Below are 10,348 nucleotides of genomic sequence, written 5' to 3'. Positions count from 1 at the left end.
CTGGGGGTGAGCCCCGTTTTGGAAGTCACGGAGGAGAAAGACCCCCCCGCAAGGCTGGGGAAACTGAGGCACAAGCGGTGTCTGGCACCCAATCCACCCTCGAAGCAGCAGCAATGTGACCGTGGGGTGCTCGCCCAAGCTTCGATCGTCACCCACCCACCGCCACGACCCGCTTGTCCCGGGACGGGCCCCTGGAGCCGCGGGCAGAGCCGGTGCTGCCTCTCCCCGAGCTCGCGGGGCTGGCCGGATTATCTGCTTAGCTGCACCATCTGTTCGCCAAACTGCCATCATTATGTTCAACTTGGGAAGAAAACGGCCCCTACAGAGAAGCAATTTGTTCGCTGACTAAACCTTTCAGGCTCTCGGCGGCCGAACTCACCCTCGCCGCTGCACGGGCGAGCTCTCCGCTCGCGCCCGGCTCGCTTAAACAATCTGCGGGGAGAGTGGCGGCGTGCAAACCGGGCGTGCTGGTAAATGGGAGCGGGGAGGAGGGCGCAGGGCTCCCCTAATCCGATTACAAAACATAACAGCCTTTCAGAGGGGCCGGGGGGCTGGGAAGGGGGGGAGGTCCATTTCACACCCGACCCCTACGTCTGGGGGTCTCGCAATGATCTCACTGGAGGGGCTTTTCTTCCCGGCGCAGTGGGTCGCTTTTGAAACGTGCTGCGAGGAGTTCAAAAAGGGGAAAGGGGCTGCCTGGGAAAGAGGAGGAGAGGGCTGGGAAGGCGGTGGGGTGGGAGGGGGGGCGGGGAGCTGGGGGTGCTGCCTTGAGCTGGGGGTGCTGCCTTGAGCCGGGCCCCCCCTTGCTGCAGCATTGGCCCTGGTGCTGCTTCTCCCTCTTGCACCCGACTTGGCAGCACGGCATTGGGGAGTGGTGTGTGGCACCGGGGAGCGGCGTGTGACACGGGGACACGGGACGTGACACGGGGACACGGGACGTGACACGGGGACATGGGACGTGACATGGGGACACAGGACGTGTCCTCGCTGTGAGCCGAGCGTGGACGGGGCTGGGGTCTCTGCACAGAAACCCCGTCCCGACCGCCTGCAGCTGCAGCAAAAACGGAGCCGCGTGGCCCATTTCTCTGCGATTTCTGTGGAAGTTTAGTGGTGCCGAAGCATTTAGCAAGCATGGTGACTTCAGCAGGTTTTCTCTAACGGACAAGTGAAGCTGGAAAAGCTAAAGAGACAGTTTGACACGTCAAAGTGAGGAGTTTTGACCTTCTATGAAGCAGTGATTCAGGCTCCAAAGTTTCTCTGATTTGATCAAATTCCTTTTAGAAAGGATAAAGAGTCCCATTTAAACCCAAAGTTTTGTGGTCACCCTGTAATTAAATTGGTTTTATTATGTTTTTGCATTTTTTACGCAATAATTTAAAATATGTCTCAGCAGGTATCATAAGAAGATGGTGTAAAATGTGGCCCTTTCAGTGGGTAGCAAAGCACTCACCCCAAACCTCACTACACTGTCCCTGAACCCTGTTCCCTCTGCGTGGGACGAGGTCATGTCCCTGACTGCCCTGGGGAGACCACACCTGGGATATGGTGTCCAGTTGTGGCCCCTCAGCTCCAGAAGGACAGGGAACTGCTGCAGAGAGTCCAGCGCAGCCACCAAGATGCTGGAGGGAGTGGAGCATCTCCCGTGTGAGGAAAGGCTGAGGGAGCTGGGGCTCTGGAGCTGGAGAAGAGGAGACTGAGGGGGGACTCATTGCTGGGGATCAGTGTCAGGAGGATGGAGCCAGGCTCTGCTGGGTGACACCAGTGACAGGACAAGGGGCAATGGGTGCAAACTGGAACACAGGAGGTTCCGCTGGAAGATGAGAAGCAACTTGTTGGGGGTGAGGGTGTCAGAGCCTGGCCCAGGCTGCCCAGGGAGGTTGTGGAGTCTCCTTCTCTGCAGACATTCAAACCCCCTGGATCCCTTCCTGTGGAACCTCAGCTGGGTGTTCCTGCTCCGGGGGGATTGCACTGGATGAGCTTTCCAGGGCCCTTCAACCCCTCACATTCTGTGTTTCTGTGATTCCATGTCCCCCTCCCCAGGGAGGGTGCTGGCAGCTGGGGACACCTGCACCCACAGGACCCCCCCACAGTCTGGCATTGGAGGTGTGAAAGTGTCTGGCACCCCTCAGGCTTGTGGGTGTGGGTCCCCTCCGGGCCCCTCTTGCAGGGGACCCCAGCACAGCCACCCCCACCCCTCCAGGAGCCCCTTAGAGCTGTGTCCTGGCTCCAGGTGCTGTTGGACCCTCCCAGGCAGGAGATTTAAAGGTTGCTGCCTGCACCTGGGACAGGGTGAGAGCATCTCAGGGTGGGGGGATGTGTGGACACATGGAGCTGGGTGCTGACAGGGATCCTGGAAAATGGAGGGACCTGGGGGCTGCAATCATCAGGTCAGCATCCCTCTCCCAAAGAGGGTGAGCAACCGGGGGCACTTTCCTGTTTTGAGGGGGTGGGTGGCCTTTTCTTGCCCCCAGTCTAAGGTGCTGTGTGGGAAGGGGGAGGCGGGGGTCCCCTCTGTGCTGGGCACCCCATTGTCACCCTGGTCTTACCCCCAGTGCTGGCTGCTCTGGGCTGTCACACCCTCTGGTGGCCAAGGCTCTGGGAGGGGAGATGGAGATGGAGCAACCCTGGAACCCACAGCCTCGGTCTTTAGGGTGGGGGGTTCTGGGGGCTTTGCTTTCCTCCCTGGAAGGAAATCTGAAGGAAACTCAGCCCACAAAGCCGGGTGGGTGCTGTGCGAGTTCCCCAGGAAATCGCAAAGCTACAAAATAAGTTCTATGTGTTTTAATGTTGCGTACAAAAAGTGTCCACAGAATATCTCCGCTGCTTTCCACAGAGCTCGGTGTGCCCTTTCCTGACACCACAACCCTAAAGAAAAGAGCACCACTCCTTGCCTTCCTTTCTTCCATGCATCTCAGAGAGTGGTAGATGAGGAAACTGAGGCACAGAGCGGAGAGGGGAAGGGGCTGAGCCAAGTCTGGACACCCCGAGGTGTCCCTGGAGCAAGCCGGGTTGCTCCCACAAGCACCCGCATCCCTGCAGCATCTCTTCACCCCACAAAGGCCTGGGGGCACCCAACTGCTCCCCAAACCTTCGGGACCAGGAGTTGGTTCCCATGTGGGGACAAGCCTTTGGAGCCTGAAATTCGGGCTGCCAGAAGCTGTGCGGCGCTGGTGATGCTGGTGGAGGGTCACGCCTGACGGTGCAGGACCTCACCGGGGGTCAAGGTCATTACACCACGGTGCTGGTACCCGGCTCCTTTCTGCTCACCCCGCAGTCGGGTCCTTCCTCGGCCACCTGTGCCAACACAGAGACACGGAGAGGGGCAGAAATGGGCCCTCAGGACTATGGGGGGACCAGGACGGTTTTAATGAAGCTGTTTCCCACCCCAAACGCTGCAGCAGGAGGAGGGAGGGTATGGGCAACCGGTTCCTGCTGCAGCCTAAGCCCCCTAAACCACTTTTTTACCAGCAAACACCCAGCTTTACCTCCCGGAGGACTTTGCTTTCCGGGTACCGCGTGTCCGGAGGAGACCTCAGCCCCTTCAGCTTCAGGACGGCTCCTGGGGATGCAGAAAACCGGACGAGGGCGTCGGAGAGCGGGGCCGCCCGCCCAGCCCGGCTCTTCTCGCCGGGCTTCCCCTGACATCTAGCGGCAACGCGGGGTGGGCGGCGGGGACCCCGACCCTGGGGGGGCCCGGGACATCTCCAGCCTCAGCCCCGGGGCATTTCCAGCCCCGGGACATCTCCAGCCCTGGGTGATCTCCAGTACCGGTCCCGGGGGCATCTCCAGCCCCGGGGCGTCTCCAGCCCTGGGACATCTCCAGCCCCAGCTCCAGGAGCATCTCCAGCCTCAGCTCCAGGATCATCTCCAGCCCTTGCCCCAGGAGCATCTCCAGCCCTGGGACATCACCAGCCCTGGGACATTTCCAGCCCCAGCTCCGGGGCATCTCCAGCCCTGACCTCAGCCTCGGAGCATCTCCAGCCCCGGCCACGGGACATCTTCAGTCCCAGCCCCAGGAGCACCTCCAACCCCGGCCCCAGGACCATCTCCATCCCCGGCCCCGAGGGCATCTCCATCCCTGGCCCCAACACCATCTCCAGCCCTGGGACATCTCCAGCTCCAGTCCTGAGGGCAGACCCAGCCCCAGTTCCAGCCACCAGCGGTTTGTGCAGCACCAAGCACCACCCGCCCCAGTGCACAGAGAGGATTCACTTTGGGGGTGCTCCTGTTTTTCCCCCAAGTCCATCACTTCCTGTTGTACCCTTTGTCCCACCAAGAGGCAAAACTCACCCCCGAGGCCGCCCCCGAGTGCGGCCAGCAGCAGGGTGACGGGCAGCGCGCAGAGCTGGCAGAGTGCCTGGTCGGTGGCCGTCCGGCTGCCCTGGGCCACCAGCGGGAACACGAGCTCCAGCCTACAAACCAGAGTGGGGATAGGTTTTGGGGGAGCATATTCTCTCAGGCATGGAAACAGGGGATCCAATCATGGCTGTGGGTGACGTGGTACAAGCGGATGCTGTAATAGAGGGTGTATGGAGCATCCCCACTTTGGGGGGCTGTGGTGGCCCCAGCTGGTGTGTGGGGTCACTCACTTCTCACCTGCCGCTGTAAGCATCTGCAGTGGCCAATGCTGCCAGCAGTGTCCCCAGCAGGGTGCCCAGGATCCCCGGCAGCCCATGGACGTTGTGCACCCCACATGTGTCCTGGATTTTCAGCCTGGAGCGCAGGACGGGCTGCAGAGAGCACAGGAAGAGCCGGGTTATGGATGGGGGATGCTCGACCAGGGAGGCCATGCTGCGCCTCAGTGCTTGCAGGGTTGGGACGTGCCGGCTGGAAACATCCTGCCCCTGCTCAAAGGGCGTCCCCTGACCCAGAGCGGTGTCCTTGGCTGCCCAAGGCAACTCACCGTAAGGAATCTGAAGCCAAGCAGGGAGATCAAGCCAGCCAGAAACCCTGCAACGAGAGCCCCAAAGGGGGTGACCAGCATCTCCCCAGGCATCCCCATCACAGCCGTGCTGGCCAGGGCAGCATCCTGGATCTGAACCTAAGGGAGCAGGACATGGTCAGGGGGACATCAGCAGAGGGCCAAGGAGATTTGGGCTTCATTGGGGATCAAACTGGCTCTTAACAAACCCAGGAAAGCCTAACGGGCAGTCCCTTGTGCCTTGGGTGTGTTCGTGCTCACCATCCCCATGGTACAGGCCACGGGCAACGCATGAAACTTGGGTTTGTCGCAGCAGAGGACCTACCATCCGTGGCGTGCTCTCCTCATAGAGGACAGGCGAGAGCACGAAGGTGGCCAGGGTGCTCGCCGCCAGCGAGAAGTAGGTGTTGAGCACTGCCCAGGGCTCGGCGTTGTCATGGGCTGTGGTGGCTGAGCTGAAGCCGGGCCAGAAGATCCACAGGTAGATGGTTCCTGTGAGGAGGGGAAACAGGCAGGTTTTGGTGCTGGGGTGATCCCTCATGGGAAAGGAACTTCATGCAAGAGGCCACAGCTTGGAGAGCAGGAGGTTCAGGTTGGGCACAAGGAAAAGCTTTTTCCTGGAGGAAAGGTGGATAAATCCTAAGGGATACAGAGGTTCACCCTCCTTGGTGGTTTGCAGGTCTCTTCTAGCATTGGCAATGGTCCTTCCACCACCATGTCTGTAATTCCAGCGCTGTAGGGTTTGAGCTCCGTACCAACCACAGCAAAGACATCTGACAGGGGCCCCACATCCTGCTGTTCTTTCCTCTTGTCCATTTGGGACTGGTGCAAGATCCGTGAAACCATCAAGCCAAAATATGCTCCGAAGGCGTGGACGGTCAAGGAGCCACCGCTGTCGCTCACCTGGTGAATACAGAAAATGCTGTGCGGGAAGGAGGGATATGGGATTTGTCTCTACAGACAAGGTAGGTCTTGAAATGAGGAATCTAAACATAGACCTACGGTCACCCCCTTTCTGGTGGGCCCCCAGTTGGTGTCTCACCCCCATGAGGCTGAGCAGGATGTATTCGTTGAGACTGAAGAGGGTGACTCCCAGTAGGGTCAGCAGCAGCATCTGGACGGGGTTCACCCTGCCCAGAACGGCTCCGGCGGAGATCAGGATGGCTGCGGTGCAGAAGTCGGCGCTGACCATGCTGGGAAGGAGAGGGGGACATGGGGACAGAGCCAGCACTGCTGGGGGGTGAGCGCAGGAGCTGGAGAGAGCAGGGCTGGGGGGACAGGAGCTGAACCCACAACCTGGACCTTGCGTCCCATGGCTCCTGCAAGCCGAATGGGCAGCCCGAGCCTTGCGATATTGGTGACAAGGGGACAGCTGGGCTTGAGGCAGGTGGGGGTTAATGTGCCCCCCTCAAATGCTTGGCTGTAACGCTCGCGGTATTTACATAGCCCTTTACTAGCCTGATACTCAACCCAGAGTCCTACTTGTCCTTGTAATCCTCCTGCCAAGCAGAGCTGTGAGTTTTACAGAGGAGGGAGCCAGTGTGCCAGGGCTGGACCCGGCGGCAGCGTGGCCGGGCAGCAGCACCCCCCACCTTACCTCTGAGCTCCCACCTGAATTTTGCCATTCAGGAAGAAGTGTAAAAACCCCTGGATCAGGATGGCCCACTGGACGGCGAAGGCCATGGTGAGGATGCTGATGGCCACACTCCCCGGCCCATAGCGGCCGAGGAAGGCCACCAGGAGCCCGAAGCCAAGGAGGGCTTGGAGGTGGCCATCCCGGAAACCTGGTAGAAGAGAAACAGGAGGAGGATCTGGAGGGGGGAGGACAGGCAGCACCCTCCTGCCTGCTGGTCCCCCCAAGGGGACTTGGGTACCCTCAGCTCTAACAGGTTCTGGGGAGCTGGACGCTTCAGCTGGTGTAAATCAGCCTTGTGCCACCTACATGTTGAAGCACCTGGGGTGGATCAGGCCTTGGAGATCTCACGAAGAAAGCACAAGTGGTTGTTGCTTGTCCCAGTGACAGCTGTCCCCCCGTGACGTGGTCCCCCAACCCTTTGCAGTGCCTCCCAACCACCCCATTTTCAACCTCTTTGTGCATTACGTGCCCATGGGTCACCTGCAGCCCAGAACCTCCCGAGCTGGCCAGGAGCCCCCTGCACCCCCAGCACCAGCATGAAGTGGGGGCTGAGACGCGGCCGCCCCCTGGGACTTCTCTGCTTCTCCTGAAAATACCAGATACTGCTTCATGGGACGAAAGGACCCAAAGGGTGAGCAGCAAACTGGGAGCACTCTGGTACCATTTCACAGAACTACAGAACCATTTTGGTTGGGAAAGCCCCTCAAGGTCATCGAGTCCAACCGTTCCCCACCCCTGTCCCTGCCCCATGTCCTGAGAACCTCGTGTCCGTCTGTCCAGCCCTCCAGGGATGGTGACTCCAGAACTGCCCTGGGCAGCCTGTTCAATGCCCCACAGCCCTTTGGGGGAGAAATTGTTCCTAAATCCAACCTCAACCTCCCCTGGTGCAACTTGAGGCCGTTTCCTCTGCTCCTGGCGCTTGTTCCTGGGGAGCAGAGCCCGACCCCCCTGGCTCCAAGCTCCTTTCAGGCAGTTCAGAGATCAGAAGGTCTCCCCTCAGCTCCTGTTCTCCAGCTGAACCCCCAGGTTCCTCAGCCGCTCCATCACCCTTGTGCTCCAGCCCCTCACCAGCTCCGTTCCCTTCTCTCCACTCACTCCAGCACCTCAAGGGGTTTCTTGTCCTGAGGGGCCCAAAACTGCCCCCAGGATCTGAGGCGTGGCCTCTCCCCTTGTTTGGTGGCAAACCAGCGGAGGGGGGACCCGATTCTCACTTGGTTTCAATGCCCTTTGCACCCCTCGGCTCTGCCGACAGCTGCGCCGCGTCCTGTCTGTCCTGTCCGTGTGCCAGGCGGTGAGTCACACCGTGCTGGGTGGGGTTGTGCGGGCAGGCGGAACCGGGAGAACCTGCCTGCTGCTCCCTGCCTGCAGCTCCGCTCCCCTCCCTTGGCCAGGTCGCTCCAGGGGCTCCTTTCCCATCGCCTGGTTGCCCTTGGCCCCGAGACTCTGTGTCAGTCCCTCATCCCCCAGCCCAGGAGGAGTTTTGCAGCGATGCCCACAGGCAGGGGGATGCTCCTGATAGAGCAGACCCCCCAGCTTCATGTTGTGCCCTGTGGCGATACCGAGGGACCCAAATCCTCCGTGAAAGAGACTCAGAGCAAATCCCTTAACACAGAAAATCCCAGCGGGTCGGTGGGAAGTTTGGAGACCCCAAAGTGTGCAGAGCAGCTGCCCGGTTTCCCCCTGGGGACGGGAGGGTGATCCCAGCTGTGTCATCCTACCCAAGTGACCCTTCTGTGCTTCAGCTGCTGGAACACGTCCTAGACCCAAATGTCCCTGGTTTGGGCCAGGCTTTGTCCAAGCACATGGGAAACACTTGCAGCACATCTGCTTTCCACCCACCAACCCCTCCTTGGTGGAATGTTCAGCACCCCAGCCCTGCATCTCGCTGTTTCCCCTCCTCTGTTTTATTCTGGAGTCTGATCCAGTGCTGGATGGTGCAACAGGTGACATCCTGTGCCTGGGGACCAGGTAGAGCCGGCCTGTGCACCCACCCAGGGCAGGGGTACTCACGGGGATGCTGAAAACCCAAGTCAAGCTTTCTCCGGCTGCAGTTCAGCTGCTGCAAGCAGAGCTCGGCGCTGCTCTCGGGGCTGTACCGCACAAAGACGGCGAAGAGGATGATGGTGAGGGTTTGGAGGAGGAAGCACAGCCCGGAGAGCTGGAGCCTCGAGGTGACGGTGCGCTCCGGCATGTTGTGGGGTGTCCGGGCAATGTAAACCCCCGAAAGTGGAGACACGAGGAGTGACGTGCAAACCCCGCCTGCCCGGGCGGCTGCCAGGTCCTGCCCTGCCCCCGGGCTTCCCGCGGGCGGACCAGTCTGAACGGGAATGGGACGGTGCCGCCAACGCGGAAACCCCCGGCTGCCACCCCAGCACCCCTTGGCACCCAGTTCTACCCAATTGGGCAACTCGGGACACTGTGCCGGGGAAGCACACGGGGGTTTTGGTGTCAGTGCTGATCTTGGCTGAGTGGGAGATGGTCGAGGTGGGATTTGGGTGTGGGGGGAGCCGTGGCTGGGGAATCCCTGGGGTTTCAGTTTTCCTGGGGGTTCGGCATGGGAAGAAGGAGTGGTTTTGGGGGATCAGGTCAGACAGAGGAGATGGAGGGTGGTGCAGCAAGCACAGTGGAGCTGATTCATTACAGAGGTGCTGGGCTCTGGCAAGCTCAGCAAAACCAGGTTTAAACAGCAGGAAAAATGATGGTTTGGGGGGATTTTTGTTGAAGTAGTTGCCTGCGTGGAGAGGAGGAGGAGCTGAGCCTTGATAAACAAGGGCAAGAGGGGAGTTGAGAGCTGGGGGGAGCTCGGCGCTGGAATGTTGCTTTTGCTTTTGTTTTCTTTGGCTGCTTTTGCAGAGAGGTGTTTGTAATGCACCGAGAGCGGGTACAAATCCCAAAAACGGAGAGGAAGAGAAAGGGAGCTGAGAAGTAAAACACAGCGTGTTTGAGAAGTGATTCTGATAACTCTTTTCCAGACCGACAGGCCAAATTATGATCTCAGATAAGCAGCACTGGGCTGGGGTCGTGCCATGATGCTGATGGGAAGGGGAAGGGAAATGAGTCACATTTGGAAGCGTCGGCAAGTGCCCTGCTTTGGGCTGTGGTTTTGTGAGAGCCCAGGGTTGTAGCTATTGCCTTCATTTGGGAAAAATGCAAGAAAACACTCAGCTCCTTTGTGATACCGCAGAGCTGGGAAACAGCATCCTCTGGCCAAGGAGCCCTGAGGGCAGGAGCTGCTGGAGGGGGTCAGGATCCACTTTTGCAGCCACGGGCATGGGAAGGAGCAGGGAGTGTGATGGGCACTCTCTGAACAGCTGTGGACCAGCAAAACAGAATCACAGATGGTTTGGGTTGAAGGGACCTTTGAAGCTCATCCAATGCCACCCCTGCCATGACAGGGACATCTCCACCAGCTCAGGGTGCTCAGACCCCGTCCAGCCTGGCCTGAGATGTCTCCAGGGATGGTTCATCCACCACCTCTCTGGGTATCTGGGCCAGGCTCTCACCACTCTCAGGGCCAACAATTTCATTCTGTCCAGCCTGAATCTCCCTCCTTTAGTTTCAAACCATCACCCTTTGTCCTATCACAACAGGCCCTGCTCAAAATTCTGTACCCATCTCTTTTAAGTCCGGAAAGGCCACACTAAGGTCTCCCCAGAGCTTCTCTTCTCCAGCTGAACACCCCAGCTCTCTCATCCTGTCCCCCAGCAGAGCTGCTCCAGCCTCGGATCATTTCTGTGGCTCCTCTGGCCCCTTTCCAGCAGCTCCATGTGTGTCTGTGTTGGGGACCCAGA

At 59.6% G+C, this 10,348-nt stretch overlaps 1 protein-coding gene across 1 annotated transcript; it reads right to left on the bottom strand.

The window, feature by feature from the left end:
• Positions 1-2,766: 2,766 nt before the first annotated feature.
• On the bottom strand, positions 2,767-8,798 carry RHBG (Rh family B glycoprotein). Its single transcript, XM_065857599.2, has 10 exons — positions 8,568-8,798; positions 6,519-6,705; positions 5,964-6,114; positions 5,677-5,824; positions 5,247-5,413; positions 4,904-5,041; positions 4,597-4,730; positions 4,291-4,412; positions 3,486-3,559; positions 2,767-3,294 (listed from the first exon to the last, which is right to left on the bottom strand). Exons 1-10 carry the CDS (start codon positions 8,746-8,748, stop codon positions 3,229-3,231), a joined length of 1,368 nt encoding a protein of 455 aa, XP_065713671.1. The 5' UTR covers positions 8,749-8,798; the 3' UTR covers positions 2,767-3,228.
• Between the last annotated feature and the right edge of the window lie 1,550 nt (positions 8,799-10,348).

The sequence above is a fragment of the Patagioenas fasciata genome, chromosome 30 (assembly GCF_037038585.1).
Source record: "Patagioenas fasciata isolate bPatFas1 chromosome 30, bPatFas1.hap1, whole genome shotgun sequence".
In the NCBI taxonomy this organism is placed as follows: Eukaryota; Metazoa; Chordata; class Aves; order Columbiformes; family Columbidae; genus Patagioenas; species Patagioenas fasciata.
Note: the sequence above shows the minus strand (reverse complement) of the source record. Positions and strands in the feature narration are given on the sequence as shown.